The 16,496-nt window shown below is 40.8% G+C and overlaps 2 protein-coding genes and 1 long non-coding RNA gene across 5 annotated transcripts in view; 1 reads left to right on the top strand and 2 right to left on the bottom strand.

Annotated features, from left to right (window-relative positions):
* Nucleotides 1-299: 299 nt before the first annotated feature.
* LOC102411152 lies at nt 300-7,350 on the bottom strand. The gene is made up of 3 exons (XR_006552878.2): nt 6,565-7,350; nt 5,584-5,678; nt 300-468 (listed from the first exon to the last, which is right to left on the bottom strand). It is a non-coding gene; the product is annotated as an uncharacterized LOC102411152 (long non-coding RNA).
* The window catches only part of SRI (sorcin), a 29,212-nt gene continuing 17,236 nt past the window's right edge, over nt 4,521-16,496 (top strand). For 2 of the 3 annotated variants that reach the window (XM_006055248.4, XM_006055247.3), the window contains exons 1-2: nt 13,805-13,938; nt 14,796-14,879. In XM_006055248.4, the coding sequence (XP_006055310.1) occupies nt 13,888-13,938; nt 14,796-14,879 (135 nt within the window). In that variant the 5' untranslated portion in view covers nt 13,805-13,887. Of the gene's footprint in view, nt 4,641-13,804; nt 13,939-14,795; nt 14,880-16,496 lie in introns of those variants that run through there. The other variant, XM_006055249.4, reaches the window with a different exon arrangement.
* On the bottom strand, nt 11,300-14,482 carry LOC123466060 (protein transport protein SEC31-like). The gene is made up of 2 exons (XM_045166420.1): nt 13,685-14,482; nt 11,300-13,307 (listed from the first exon to the last, which is right to left on the bottom strand). The coding sequence occupies exons 1-2, from the start codon at nt 13,887-13,889 to the stop codon at nt 13,273-13,275; spliced, it is 240 nt and encodes a 79-aa protein (XP_045022355.1). The 5' UTR covers nt 13,890-14,482; the 3' UTR covers nt 11,300-13,272.

The raw sequence follows: 16,496 nt of genomic DNA, 5'->3' as shown, positions 1-16,496 counted from the left end.
TGTATGTTATGCATCACATTTTTTAAAATCCATTCATGTGTAGGTGGACACTGGGGTTGCCTCCAATTCTTGGCTATTGTGAATAATAATGAAGTTGTTGTTGTTCAGTCCCCCAGTTGTGTCCGACTCTTTATGACCCCATGGACTGCAGCACACCAGGCCTTCCTGTCCCTCACCATCTCCCAAAGACTGCCCAAGTTCATGTTTATTATACTGTTGATGCTGTCCAGCCATCTCATCCTTTGACGCCCTCTTCTCCTGTCCTCAATCTTTCCTAGCATCAGGGACTTTTCTGACGAGTCGTCTGTTCGGATGACCAAAATACTGGAATTTCAGTTTCAGCATCAGTCTTTCTGCTGAATATTCAAGGTTGATCTCCCTTAAGATTGACTGGTTTCATCTCCTTGCTGTCCAGGGGTATGCAAATATCTCTTGGAGATTCTGTCTTCAATTCTTTTGGATATATACCTAGAAATAAGATGGCTGAATGATATGGTAGTTTTAATGTTTTTAGGTATCTCCATACACCATTTTATAATCCCACCAACAATGCACAAGGGTTCTTCTCACATAATGGCTAACACTTGCTATGTTCTGTTTTTTGATAATGGCCATCCTAATGGGTGTGAGGTAGTATCTCACTGTGGGTGTGATTTTAATTTCCCTGATGACTAATGGTGCTGAGCATTAGTCATCTGAATTTCTTCTTTGGAAAAATGGTCAAGTTCTCAGTTCAGTTTTCAGTTGGGTCATTTGAGGGTTTTTCTTCATTACTGGGCTGTAAGAGTTCTTTATATATTCTGGATATATATTAAACCAACCATCATGTGTGCATGCTCAGTCACTAAGTCATGTCTGACTCTTTGCAACCCTGTGGACTGCAGCTCACCAGGCTTCTCTGCTCTTGGAATTTTCCAGGCAAGAATACTGGAGCGGGTTGCCATTTCTTCCTCCAGGGGATGTTTCCAACCCAGGGATGGAACCCATGTCTTTTGCATTGGCAGGCAGATTTTTTACCATTAAGCCACCTGGGAAGCTCCAGACAACCATCACCAGGATGCAACGGTTATTGGGGAATCTATTACCACAGGACATATGTGTCTCACTTTTGTTTTACATCTCAGTTTCAAATTGAGAGAAGCATTCACTTAAGACATTATCGCAGCCACAGGTCTTATTTAAGCAGATATATATAGACAGGTAAGGTATAAATGGGAGGACACTGGATAGAGCCTCAGGTGACCTGAGTTTTTAGGACTTAGAAATTGCTAACAGTTCGATCTTCTTAAATCACTTTATCTTTTAAAACTATCTGTAAACCAAAAGGTGGTTTCATAATTCCAGCTTTAATCATTAACCAGGGATCTGGGTTAACCATTCATTTAAGATAGTTTATAAGCCTTTGGTAAATGTGACATCAAAGTGTTGGGTAGGTAGGTGTGGTCAAGTGTGGATCTGTATAGATATAGGTTTGTAAGTGAGAGTAAGTATCTGTGGGCAAGGGTGTGTATGTGTAGATATAGGATTATAGGTAAGAGTGGGTGCGGGTTGATAAGGGCAGGGTGTGTGTGTGTATGTGCATATTGAATTATATATGAGGGGGTGGTACGTCAAAATGCAGAGTAGGTAAAGGACAGGATGAATCTCAATCAAACACATGTTTGATCATTTTAATGATTTATATTTAATAATTTAATGATTCATTTTAATGATTTAATAATTTAATGATTCATTTTAATGATTTATATTTGTGTAGGATATAAACCCATTACTAAAGATGTTGCAACTATCTTTTCTAGTTTGTATGTGGTCTTTTATTTTGTTAATGGTAGGATTTTGTTAACGTTACAAACTTTATTGGGTATTTTTTGTTTTCATTAAGAGGACTCTTCTTTCCTTTTAATGGTCATTAAAAAATATGACAATTTATACACAAAGAAAATTAAATTAAAATGTCCACAAACTCAACACCTAAGGATAATCACTTTAACAACTCAGTCTACAGTCCAGTTCTATAGAGGGAGAGATGTGCAATAACACTGTACAGCCTACACACCTCTCTATAAAAGACTTAAATGCTCTCATATTCTATTAATGATAATATAAATAGGTTACTTCCGAATTCATTTTATGAGACGACCATTACCCTGATACCAAAATCAGACAAAGACACTACCAAAAAAAAGTTAAAGGCCAGTATCTCTGATGAATATAGATGCAAAAATGTTCTACACAGTATTAGCAAACTGAATTTATCAATATACAAAAAGGATCATTCACCCTTGATCAAATGTGATTTAGTCCAGTGATTCAAGGATGGTTTACTATTTGCAAATCAACGCGATACACCACATGAACAAAAGAAAGCATAAAAATCACATGATCATCTCAACAGATGCAGAAAAAGCATCTGACAAAGTATAGCATCCATTCGTGATAAAAACTCACCAAAGTAGGTACAGGGGGAACATCTCAACATAATAAAAACTATTTATGACAAACAGCTAACAACATATTCAATAAAAATAAATAAATAAATAGGGCATGACGATGATTTAAAAGCTCAAGAACTCTTCAGGGAGGGCTGAACTGTGAAGTAAGGACTTTGGACAGACACAGAGGCATAAGAAGGACACCTACAAGTCCTGGATAGCTGCTCTAGATCCTAGAAGAAAAGACCAGAAAGGCGCATGCAATGGCCCTGAAGACAAACTGTTGAAATATTGCCTGCGCAAGTCGCTTCAGTCATGTCCAATGCTTTGCTACCACATGGACTGCAGCCCACCAGGTTCCTCTATCCATGGGATTCTCCAGGCAAGAATACTAGAATAGGTTGCCACACCCTCCTCCATGGGATCTTCCCGACCCAGGGACAGAACCTTCATCTCTTATGTCTCCTGCATTGGCAGGTGGGTTCTTTACCACTAGCACCACCTGGGAAGGAAATTTTCCCTAGATGTGCTTAAAAATCCCATGACATCCTACTTTAGGTTTGGCAATCAATGTTAAGTTCCCAGCCTCAAACTCAGAAATAGTTCTGTAACTCCTTGAGTCCAAAGAATATTCTCTTTCCCTTTAGACAGCAGTCAGTGATATATTGGTAAATGTTTAACAACTGGCTCTCCAAGAAAAAAAAATATGCACATATGCATGCATATTAAATTATTACAAGCTTTACTGATATAGGACTTCCCCAATGGCTCAGACGGTAAAGCATCTGTCTACAATGCGGGAGACCTGGGTTCGATCCCTGGGTCAGGAAGATCCCCTGGAGAAGGAAATGGCAATCCACTCCAGTACTATTGCCTGGAAAATCCCATGGACAAAGGAGCCTGGTAGGCTACAGTCCATGGGGTTGCAAAGAGTCAGACACGACTGAGCGACTTCACTTTCACTTACTGATGATATAAAGGATGTGCAGCATACAATTTATAAATAATGATGCAATATATAGTACATTTTATTGTCAATTTCATACAGCCACTTGATTCTCAAAGAATGTTTTTGTTAGTTTTACAAGATTCTTTTATCCATAGTAAACTTGTGATTGAAATGTGATGTTCAAAGTTGCAATAACACTTTCTCAATAAATGATTGCCAGTTCAGATATATGATTTACTGTTAAACACTCACCCTCAAAATGGGCTTCCCTGGTGGCTCAGTGGTAAAGAATCTGCCTGCTAATGCAGGAAACACAGGTTCAGTCCCTGGTTTGGGAAGATCCACTAGAGAAGGAAATGGCAACCCACTCCAGTACTCTTGCATGGAAAACCCCATGGACAGAGAAGCCTGGTGGGTTACAGTCCATGAGGTCTCAAAGAGTCAGACATAGCTGACTACACACACACACACACACACACACACACACACAAATTAGAGATTGGTGTTTTGTTTTGTTGCATGTCTACTCCAGACTTACAGTTAACACATGAAATTTTCTCCAACCTGCTGACTCCCAAGTTTAGAATAGATAAACAAAAAACAATAAACCAATCTCTTATTTGTAAATACAGTTGATATCCATGGAGTAAATATTCCCCCCATGGCCTATTTCAAGCTACTAATGGACAAAATATGATCAAGCCTGCAGTTGGAAATTAATGTCCAACCTTACCCCCATTACATAGTTTAAGTATAGAAAAATAATTAAGTGATGCATTGGGATTATTTAATAGCTTTGTTTTCAGTAAGCTAAAATTTTTAATTTATAATATTGGCAGTGTTTAACAATGGTCTGGAAAAATTCCTGAAGATTGGCTCTCACTGGCCAACTCCTACACATTGCTGATGCAATACACAGCTCTGAAAGTCTTTGGAAGTCTCTGATGGGGGCAATGATTCTCAAACACTGGGCTATGTATACTGTTGCTGTTGACTCCTATCTGCCTTAGCTAAGGTAATACGTCTAATACTGAAACACACCTGTCTCATAGAGGACCTCTCTGGGGCCAATGGGAAAACTGCCTACATTGTCAAATATGTTTATTGTTGGTTACTGATTGCCAAGGATCAAGAGGGCAAGGTGATGAATCTGCTGTTACAATTTATACTTCCTGATCATTCTCTTTGACCATCCAGCAAGGATATGCTCCTCTAAGAATCACAAGTTTCTGCATCTAAGACCTCACATCAAGATGCAGGTAAGTAGATATGTATGCGAGGTTAGTTCCGTAACGCAACATTCTAATTCTACTGATTAAAAAAAAATATGGAAGTTCCTAATCTATGAAATTCTATTAACTCATTGTTCTTGGCTGAGAATATGCCAAGTTTATAAAATATCTAAACACTCCTGGGGAGCTAAAATTTTTATAAAATATCATCTAAATGCTCTTTGGGAACTAAGATTTAAGAACAAAGCACAGAAATGAACAAATATAGTATACGAAATTATTTTTAAATAGAAAAATGTGTTCTCAATCTTGAGATTTTTAAAGGTATACAGAAATGACAATTGGATTTCTCCATTGAGAATATTAGCATAGACTAATAGAATATTAAGTTATATGCAGCTTTGGCTTTCAAGAGAATTTAGTTCTCCCAAATTTCCCTAATTTACCAAGAGAAAAGCTTTTTTTTTTTTTTTTTTATTTTGCTCTGAGAAAATTGGGTCTAAGTTAAAGTTATTTCTCCCGTTTTAATAAAATGGAAACAGCAGAAGTTGCTTCATAGAACAGTAATTCTAATAGATTCATCAAAGAATGTCATGAATTGATGCTAAGATACCTGTAGCACTTCTGATAATACGTTTTAGACTGAGATAGTTAGATTGATTTTTCCATAGAGTCTTAGACACTCGTGTATACATGCTCAGTCACTCAGTCGTATCCGACTCTTTATGACCCCATTGACTGTAGCCTCCAGGTTCCTCCGTCCATGGGATTATCCCTGCAAGAATACTGGAGTGGGTTGCCATTTCTTCCTCTTTCAGGGGATCTTCCCCACTCAGGGATTGAACCTGCATTTCTTTCAGCTCCTGCACTAGCAGGCAGATTCTTTACCATCGAGCCACCTGGGAAGAAGCCGCAGATACTTGACAAACTGATGCTTCTCAGTGTGTAAGAGCACTGATCCTTTGCTTACCATAATAGCAGTATCACAGTTTGTGTTTTATCAGCAAAATACAGGCATGAGAATTAATTCACCCAGATTCCTTTTTCAGATTTGCCATTGATTTCCTATGATTTGAAAATAGGCATGTTACTTTCTGAGGAAAAAAAAAAAAAAATATATATATATATATATATATATAAAGTAAGAGTTTATTTTACTTTTAATTAAGAAATCCTCAATTTAAATATTATTATAACTGATTTATGTATAGGCTTCATACTAGTTTGGCTTTCTGGAAGTAGCTTCTCCACCTGGGTGCCTGGGAGTCAAAATGGGTCATTCTTCCTCCCTCAGAGCTCTAGTTTGAAATTTTCTTCTGTTTTTCCTACCAATGCCACCTCCATACTAATAGAGCTGACAGAGACTCTACCCTCTACCCCTGCCCGGTTCTGAGTAGACTTAGTGACATCAGGACTGGGAGGATAAAGGAACTGGGCAGAAAACAAGCTTGAGTGAGAGCTCCCCACCCCCTGCCTTGCTCTGCCCTGGCCCCAGGACTGGTTCTTTTCAGAAAAAATATTGAGGGTTATGAAGAACTTTTGAGGGGCTTGCCTAGGAACCAGTCACAAAATGACTTCTATAGGAAAATATATCCCAAGTTGCAAATACCCAGCTTCTAGAACACAATGTCTTTACGAGTTGAGGACACCGAGTAATATATGAGTCCAACGTTCTTAGGAACACTCATCCTCAGGGAGCTGAACATGTGATTTTCCACCTGGGAATACAGCTCCACTACTTTATGCTGTTGCTACCAACAATCATTTTTCCACAAACTTGGAGATCTGAGTTCTGAGGCAGAGTTTTTCAAATCATGAAGTGACAGATGCAGATTAAGAGTTAAACGAAAGCTGAGACCTTAATCCGGAAAAGGTTATTGCTCACTTCTTCCTGATATGTTAGACCTGTGATTAATTCAACTGTAGGAAATGGCGAAACAATGGCACTTACTTAGCTAGAGGACTCCTTCCAGCACTTCTCTGACTGAGACATTTCTGGATGCCATATGCAGTACTTTATGTTAACTTTTCTTCAGGGACAGAAAGTATCCATATGCCTTTTGTCTTCCAAGTAGGAATACAGATGACTGGGGACAGTACACCACAAAAGAACAAGACCCTCTATGAGAAGTATATTCAGATCAATTCACAATTTTAATTGGAAGAGCCAAATATTTAAATCAGGCTAGGCAAGGCCTTCAAGAACTTGAGCCATGTACCTTCTCCCAGGCTTAGTTTCCTCATCTGTAAAACAACAAGGTTGGGGAAGCTGATTACAAATGTTTCTGTGATTCCAATGACTTCCCCGAAGACTCTGATCCAGAGCCTGTCTAAAAACCTCCTATACTGAGCCATCAAAAGGAAGAAAATAATGCCATTTGCAGCAACATGGATGGACCTAGAGCTTATCATATTCAGTGAAGTAAGTCAGACAGAGACAGACAAATGTCATACGATATCATTTATATGTAGAATCTAAAATATGATACAAAGGAACTTATTTACAAAACAGACTCACAGATTTAGAAAACAAACTTATAGCTTAGAAAACAAACTTATAGCTACCAAAGGGGAAATATGGGGGGTGAGATAAATCAGTTTTGGATTAGCACATACAAACGACTATATATAAAATGATAAACAAGGTCCTACTGTATAGCACAGGGAACTATATTCAATTTCTTGTAATAAACCATCAGGGTAAATTTTATATATGTGTGTGTGTGTGTATGTGTGTGTGTGTGTATATATATATATATGTATATTTGTTGTTCAGTCGCTAAGTTGTATCAGACTTTTTTGCAACCCCATGGACTATAGACCACCAGGCTCCTCCATCCATGGAATTTCCCAGGCAAGAATACTGGGGTAGGTTGCCATTTCCTTCTCCAGGGGATTTTCCTGACCCAGGGATCAAAGTCATGTCTCCTGCATTGGCAGGTGGATTCTTTACCACTGAGCCACCAGGGAAGCATATATATATGTGTGTGTGTGTGTATATGTGTATACATATAACACAATCACTTTGCTCTATACCAGAAACTAGCAACTAGCACCACATTGTAAGTCAACTATACTTCAATTTAAAAAATAATAAATGTAAACCTCCTATTGCGTGCTCTCTGACCCAAGCTATTGCCAGAACCCTCGGTCATTGTGGTATGGCTGTATAACTCCCAGTCTTTTTCTAGGACTTAGCAAATTGTTAGGACAAATAGCACAGTATTCTAGCTCCCCAGACTGTCCAAACCAGTTAGGAATCCCTCTGCTAACTATACAGCTCAGATACTCTGTTGCTGAGTTTCTTTAAATTATGTGAGGATTTTATTGTCTGTATCTAGAGTTCTGTGATTTGAAGGCACAGGAATAAGATGAGTTCTTATCCCACTGGGGTTTTTATTTTGTTCAAAATTAAAACAGACCCAAGGAATGGCAAGGAATGGCTTCTCCTCTAGATTACATCTTTGATGATTTGTGTGGTCTTGCCGAAGGCTGATACTTATAACCTCTGCAGGGTTTTATACACCTAAATTCTTTTTTGGCAGTTCCTCTTCTGCCCAAATTCCTCAGGAAGCAGTACAATGCGGGGGAAAATGTAAGCTTGGTTTAGTATCTTTGTAGTTTGTTTACATTTTAGACACCAATGCTTTAGAGTTAAGTAAATCAGCTGGGCTCAAGAGCTGGTCTGTAACCTTGGGAAAGTTACCTATGCCTCAATTCCCTCAACTATAAAATGTGGGCAATTGCATCTCTTTTCCAAGGTGATTTTCTTGAAATACATCTATAAGGAAGTACCCAGAACAATATTTGGCACATACAAAGAATCCAGTAAAGCTGCTCTTTTCTCTCATTCTCTACCTTCACTGCTTCCACTGGAATGAATATCAAAACCATAAAAGTAAATTGCCTGTGTTCACCTCTATTCTTATAGAATTCTTACTGAGTCTTTAGTTTTTCCTGAATGTTTTCAGGCTTGACAATACTCAGACATAATTAAAGGAACCCATGCTACATGAGTAACATTTAAAAGCTACCTTTGCATCCAGCTTTGTCATCATGGGGCACACCCTCTGGCTACTACTATACAGGGCAAGACTGAAACCAATAAGTCAGAGTTTCACAGTGTTCCTTTTGACCAGCTTATTGGGCAATGGGGAAGAGTCTGAGAACTCTATACATAGGATCCTACCCCAGAGAGGTCAGCATTCCTCAGGGTGATTCAGCTACCATTATCCGTTAGCTTCACCCTGAAATCATTTGCTAAAGCGCTATTCTCCCAGAGTCATAAACCAGAATCCTGGAGGGGTCTGCAACAGTGGTTGGCAACTCCTACACAAGGGACAAATCTACCCCACTTCCTGCTTTTATACACCTAGGACCTAATAATTGAAAAACTAAAATAAAGAATAGTATTTCTTGACATATGAAAATTATATGGGACACAAACTTTGGTGTCCATAAGTACAGTCGTACTGGAACAAAGCCACAGCCATTTATTCGTGTATTGGATGCCTGCATGGTACAGGAGCAGAACTGAGTAGTTGCCCCAGAGACTGTAGAGCCCATAAAACCTATATACTTCCTGGTCCTTTACAAAGTTCGCTGCCCCCTGACATGGGGCACAGACACCGGGAGCCAGACAGCTGCAGAGTTCAGCTCTCGCTGCCTTCCACTTGCCCAAGTTCTCCCATCTCCTTTGTATGCTCCAATGTTTAATGAGGCTTTTATGAGGGTCAAACAAATGTATAAAGTGCTTAGAAGAGGGTCTGGTGCATATTACGTCCATAGTAAAGTAATGCTCAAAATTCTCCAAGCGAGGCTTCAGCAATATGTGAACCGTGAACTTCCTAATGTTCAAGCTGGTTTTAGAAAAGGCAGAGGAACCAGAGATCAAATTGCCAACATCTGCTGGATCATGGAAAAAGCAAGAGAGTTCCAGAAAAACATCTATTTCTGCTTTATTGACTATGCCAAAGCCTTTGACTGTATGGATCACAATAAACTGTGGGAAATTCTGAAAGAGATAGGAATACCAGACCACCTGACCTGCCTCTTGAGAAATTTGTATGCAGGTCAGGAAGCAACAGTCAGAACTGGACATGGAACAACAGACTGGTTCCAAATAGGAAAAGGAGTATGTCAAGGCTGTATATTGTCACCCTGCTTATTTAACTTATATGCAAAGTACATCATGAGAAACGCTGGACTGGAAGAAACACAAGCTGGAATCAAGATTGCCGGGAGAAATATCAATAACCTCACATATGCAGATGACACCACCCTGATGGCAGAAAGTGAAGAAGAACTCAAAAGCCTCTTGATGAAAGTGAAAGTGGAGAGTGAAAAAGTTGGCTTAAAGCTCAACATTCAGAAAACGAAGATCATGGCATCCGGTCCCATCTCTTCATGGGAAATAGGTGGGGAAACAGTGGAAACAGTGTCAGACTTTATTTTTCTGGGCTCCAAAATCACTGCAGATGGTGACTGCAGCCATGAAATTAAAAGACGCTTACTCCTTGGAAGGAAAGTTATGACCAACCTAGACAGCATATTCAAAAGCAGAGACATTACTTTGCCAACAAAGGTCCGTCTAGTCAAGGCTATGGTTTTTCCTGTGGTCATGTATGGATGTTAGAGTTGGACTGTGAAGAAGGCTGAGCGCCAAAGAATTGATGCTTTTGAACTGTGGTGTTGGAGAAGACTCTTGAGAGTCCCTTGGATTTTGAGGAGATCCAACCAGTCCATTCTGAAGGAGATCAGCCCTGGGATTTCTTTGGAAGGAATGATGCTAAAGCTGAAACTCCAGTACTTTGGCCACCTCATGCGAAGAGTTGACTCATTGGAAAAGACCCTGATGCTGGGAGGGATTGGGGGCAGGAGGAGAAGGGGACGACACAGGATGAGATGGCTGGATGGCATCGCTGACTCGATGGACGTGAGTCTCAGTGAACTCCGGGAGTTGGTGTTGGACATGGAGGCCTGGCATGCTGCAATTCATGGGGTCGCAAAGAGTTGGACATGACTGAGCGACTGATCTAATCTGATCTGATCTGATGGGTCTGTTACTATTCACTGTCACAACTTTTTTCATAAACTAAAGCAGCAGCAGCATACCAGTTAGTTAGCAACAACTGTGAGAATTTATTTGTAGCCCTCCAGCTACATTCAAGGGGCAGTAGGAAGGTATTAAAGACAACTGAAATAACAATGAGCATAGAGCCTTATCCACAAAACTAGTTCTGCATTCTTAACAAATATTTTTTATGCTATATTCTTCTTTCAAACTTGAGTCTTAGAGAAGCTTACACTCACCTTTGAGTTCAGCCCTCACCATCTATTCTGTAATTACAGTTGGAAGAAACAGACTTCAAAACAGAGACTAAGGAACAGAATAGAGTCCAGAAATAAATCCATGCATATACGGTCAACTGATCTTGGACAAGAATGCCAAAAGTACACAATGGAGAAAAGATGACCTCTTCAACAAATGGTCCTATGAAAACTGGATTAGTGCATGTGTGGGTGCTCAGTTGACTCTTTGTGACCCCATGGACTATAGCCCACCAGGCTCCTCTGCTCTGGGATTTCCCAGGCAGGAACACTGGAGTGGGTTGCCGTTTCCTTCTCCAGTGGATCTTCTTGATCCAGGGATTGAACCCACGTCTCCTGCACATCTCCTGCATTGCAGGTGGATTCTTTTTTTTTTTTTTTTTTTTAAACCACTGAGCCACTGGGGAAAATTGGATGCTTACATGCAAAAGAGTGATTATTGGACCCTATTTCACACCATACACAACAATCAACACAAAAATCAAAATGGAATAAAGACTTAAATATAGGATCTAAAACTGTAAAATTCTTAAAAGAAAACTTAAGGGAAAAGCTTTATGACATTAGCCTTGACATTGATTTCATGGCTATGACAGCAAAAGCACAAGCAACACAAACTAAATAAGTAAGTCGGATTAAAAAGGTTCTGCACCGCAAAGAAACAACAGAATGAAAAGGCAACTCACAGAACGAGAGAAAATATTTGCAAGACATATATCTGACAAGAAGTTATTCTCTAAAATTTTAACAAAGAAGATATACAAATGCATAGCAGGTATATGAAAAACTGCTCAGTGTCACTAATTACCAGGGAAATGCAAATCAAAACCACGAGATATCACCTCATATCTGCCAAGATGGCTATCATTATAAGAAGAAAAAAAAAATAGACAAGTGTTGGAAAGTATGTGGAGAAATTGGAAATCCTGCACATTATTAGTGGGAACTAGAAATGGTGAGGCTGCCATGAAAACAGTGTGGAGTTTCCTCAAAAATTAAAAATAGAATGACCATATGATCTAGCAACCCTACTTCTGGATATATATCCAAAAAAAAGTGAAAACAGAATCTCAAAGAGATATTTGCACCCATGTTCACAGCAATATTATTCACCAATAACCCAGATGTGGCAGCAACCCAAATGTCTATCTATACATGAATGTTTTTCATTGTGGCATATATCACACAATGCATTGTTATCCCGCCTTAAAAAAGGATATCCTATCATATTCTGCAACATGGTTGAATTTCAAGGACACTATGCTAAGTCAATTACAAGAAGACAAATACTGCAAAATTCTACTTATATGAGGCATTTAAAATAGTCAAACTCATAGAAACTGAAAGTAGAATGGTGGTTGCCAGGGCCTCTGAAGAGGAAATGGAGAGTTGTTTACTGGTAGAGACCTTCAGTTATGTGAGAGGAAAAGTTTTGGAGACCTGCTCTGCGGCACTGTGGATGCTTTTAACAATAGCGCACTGTACACTTGGGCAGGAAGATTTCAGGTTGTGTTTTTACTACAATAAAAATACTAGGGAAAAAATAAAACCCTCCATATAGGCCAAAGGACTCATATCTCTAATCTACCTTGACGACGACTGTGGTACTTGAAAACAGCAATCAACTTCCTGAATCAAACACAAAGCAAGTAATGTATAGTTGATTTGATATAAGACAACAGGAAATACTAGAATTTTTCTCACAATTCAGGACTTTCATTTTGAGGTTTATGGGATCCAAAAGGAGAACTTGAGAGGGAAGTTTATACATGAGAGGAAAACAATGACCCTAGTGAGAACCCAGTCCACCACATGAGCAGGCCCTGTCCCACACATAGCAGGCGCTCCAATATTTGTCAAATGTCGATGACTCATTCAATTTTTCTGTGCAACCTCCATAGCAAATACTGTGAATCTTGCTTATTGTTACATTTCTTAAAACAATAAGAAATTGTTGAAATTCAAAGAATTCTGCGTGATAGAAATTGCATGAAACAAAACCAAACCAGAAAATCTCACGTCTGAATTGCTTCAAACTGTTAAACTGGGTGAAAAAACAAAGCTGTGAAGTAAAGAAAACTGTTTCCTGAATCACCTGAGTGACACTCCAAGATCCAGTTCTCTTACCTTCCTGACAAGTGTGTTTTTTACCAACACACTCTGCCTGCACTAAACTTTTCTTGCATAAAAAGTAGCTGAGTGATTTTGGAGACGGGATTGTTTTGCCTGAATCATCCAGATAATTGGAACAACTCAACTTATAAGAACAATCCGGCCGAGGCTGCCCTGTCCAGTAAGTGCCCGCTGTCCTCTTCAGGCCATATCTGAGTCACATCCAGCTTAACCTTGAGATGACCGTGTCGCCTAGGAAGGAAACACACCGTTATTGTTGAGTGAAAAGGTCAACCGCAAACCGACGCTCCAAATGCGCTCAGGTCCTGAAATTCACTGCTGATGTCCAAAGAGGCTTTCGCAGTTTGGTTTTCCGACGTCTCCTTTCCCTGAGAGCATCTCAGAGCTGCCCTAAGGCATTCGGCCCCTTCCCCCAATACCACACTTTGCTTTCAGCCCCGTAGGCCTGTCCAATAAATTTGTTTAAAATACAAAACGTAGCAGAAGATGCTCGAGCAGGAAGAGAAAAAGAACACCCGGCGAAACGGGTTGGTGTTGGAACGTGCCATTCGTTTTGAAGGGAGGAGAATCCCAGGTGTGAATTGCATACCGCGTGTGAAGTCACTTACCAGACCTCGGGTTCTTCAGGGCCTGAGAAGAGAAAACACCAAAGACCGGGCGAAGGACAGGAAGGGGCGGAGGCCGGGAGCGGAGCCTGGCGCGGGCGGCAACCTCAGGCGCGTACCCCGCGGCCCCGGGTGGTGCGGCCCTGGGCGGTCCCCGCGGGCAGGAGGGGAGGCGGGAGGCGCTGGGCGGCGGCGCAGAGTGCAGCATGGCGTATCCCGGGCATCCCGGCGCCGGCGGCGGCTACTACGCAGGCGGGGTGAGTACTGCCCGCGCGGGCTCGTGGCCTGGGCTCGATCCCTGGACGCCCGGGGCTCCGAGAAGCCACACGGGGCATCTCGGCCGGGGCGGCTCCCAGGCTCTCCGGCGACCTCCTTCCTTCTGTCCCTTCTTCCCCCTGGGTTGCTGCTTGGGGCCGGGACGCGCGTAGGTTTGACCCAAGAAGCCCACCCTGTGCCTCCCGGATCCGCGGCGTGAAATCGTGCAACTGGGGTGTTGCCTTCCGCTCCGCCTTCCCTAAGAGCAACAGCCATTTTAATCTAGAATGGTCCTGCGATCCGCTTCTCTCTCTCTCCGAAATTGAGAAAAACGGGGAAAGTCAGGGAAAGTCCGCTAGAGTCAGAGACTTCCGGGAGGAAGGCAGCCTGGCCCTGAGTCTGGGACGGGCATCCTTTTGGGAACTGTTTCCTAAAGAGAATATTCCCTAGCCGTGACACACCTCACCCTCCCGAGGCTACACCTGTCTCCGAACGCTTTAAAAATACCATAAACGCTAGGAAAAAATATGTAAGACAGTTCTGAGCCCTGCTGGTAAGTTGCATGGCCGGGTTGCATTCATCTCAGTAAACTGCAGGTTAATGGGGCTTTGCAGAGGTTACTTCATTTATGCTGATGTCATTGTCAAGACAACTCATTTTGATCCTAGCTGCGGGTTTTTAAATTATAACTGGGGTGAGAATGGGAGAAAGGGGAGGAGTGATTGTACGTAGAGAGTTAAGGGAGGTGGGGGGGAGAGGAGCAAACGACTGACCGTGAACCTGACTTTGCACAAGGCACTCACTGTTGAAAGAATAAAACTTGGTCATCGGATTGATGCGTTTGTTCCTTGTCTTACAGTACGGAGGGGCTCCCGGAGGGCCTGCGTTTCCCGGACAAACTCAGGATCCGCTGTATGGTTACTTTGCTGCTGTAGCTGGACAGGTTAGCTCTTCCCTTTAACATTAAAGGAATTTCAGATTGTACATTTGTATTAACCTTTGTTACAGTCACTCGGAAACACGACTATTCCTCTGGAAAAGAATTCCTTTGCTTCTGCTCAAGAAAAAAGAGAGAGAAGGAAGCTCATGGGCAGTTATTTATTTTTGAATATTCAGAACAAACTCGGACAGCGTGTTACCCATGCTTATGTTCAATTCAGAACTAAACTCGTGATTGAATTAGGGTCAGATTGAACACAATAAGCTAGTATAAATATGCTTTGAAGATATGTAAGGTAGAAAGATGTCTTTAGAACTGTGAATTGTCAGGGTCCGGACAGTGAATTTCCAGAGAAGAAATTCCAGGTCGAATCATGTAGTACCAGTAATTCTGTAGCCAGATTCTAAGGGACATTTTCTTTGCATTGAGTTTGACTGTTAATTACCCCCTTAGGAAATGGGTACTTCAGGTAAAAACCCACTAGCTTCAAAATAAGAGGGTGGTTTCTTCTTGCTATCAGGAAGTTAATCTTGTGGCCAGTTTATTTTTTCTTTGATGCTATTACTAGGTCAGCCCTTCCATGTCCTTGTTAGGTGTTGTGGTCTATTGACCCAGAGAGAGAATTAAGGTCAACACCCCAAGACCTTTCACTTTACATTCTAGTTGTGTGACAAGTGGTCGTTCATCTTGGAGGAGGCCTTTTTCCTCAGCTACCAGGTCACTGTATATACCATACTGCTGTTATAATCCAACATGTTCAAAGAGGACGTTTGTGCTTATGAATTCAACCTAGCTTTCTTTTAATCAAAAGCTAGAAATAGCACAGTCTTAATGTGAAAATGCCTGTAGTCTGTTATGGGATAAAAACGTGTGACCACCTTTTAGAACAGCACTGGAAGAAATACAGTTTGAGAAACTGAATGGAAAATTGAGTCTAAAACGGAAAGAGCCTTCCCCTTAAGTATCTGCTTCACCTGTTAGTGATCAGTGTCTTTGAAACCACAAGACACGGCAAAGCTCAAGTCTCTGCATTCTTAGATCGCCGGTACCTGGAGCCATGAAAGTGACCCCACCTGCTTAGCTTTCAGCAGCCCTGGTCTGCAGCAGCATGTCCATCGTCTTTCACGTTATTGATCCTGCCTGTCATCTAGATTGTATAGTAGTCATGAACTTGAGGATTTAGGCATTTTATTTTAAAATCTTTAACATGTTTCTAGTTCTGACCTAGGTCAGCCAGTGAATAGGCATGGAGAACTTGTCTTCCAGGTATAATTGTGATCTGAAAAAAAATTCATCATATTCTAAACAAAGGCAATCACAGAGGCTACTTTTTGTGGGAACCAAACTTTTCATTTACTGATGTCATCTGTGTACCCAGCCATCCACCCCCTCAACAGAAAAAAAAAAAGCTAGGACAAGTAATAGAACTTCTAATGAAATACATAAGTAATTGTATTTTAAATTGCTTACTTTGGCAGTTTCCTAGTTCAGAGTGAGAGTAGTTAAGGATAGGAGCTAGTTGTATTCATATGTTTAAAAATATGTCTCACTGAATTCATCTTACTGTTTTATTAAGAAGAGTAACCTTATACTTTAGAAGTTATGCCAAGTCTAATTCAG

Source organism: Bubalus bubalis, chromosome 8 (assembly GCF_019923935.1).
Source record: "Bubalus bubalis isolate 160015118507 breed Murrah chromosome 8, NDDB_SH_1, whole genome shotgun sequence".
Taxonomy (NCBI): Eukaryota; Metazoa; Chordata; class Mammalia; order Artiodactyla; family Bovidae; genus Bubalus; species Bubalus bubalis.
This window is presented reverse-complemented; position numbering and strand designations above follow the sequence as displayed.

Coding starts and splice junctions, on each gene's coding strand:
- LOC123466060 (XM_045166420.1), bottom strand. CDS start 13,889: ATGCTGCACTCTGCGCCGCCGCCCAGCGCCTCCCGCCTCCCCTCCTGC. Junction 13,308..13,684: donor CCTGAAGAACCCGAGGTCTG/GTAAGTGACTTC, acceptor TTTCCTTCCTAG/GCGACACGGTCATCTCAAGG.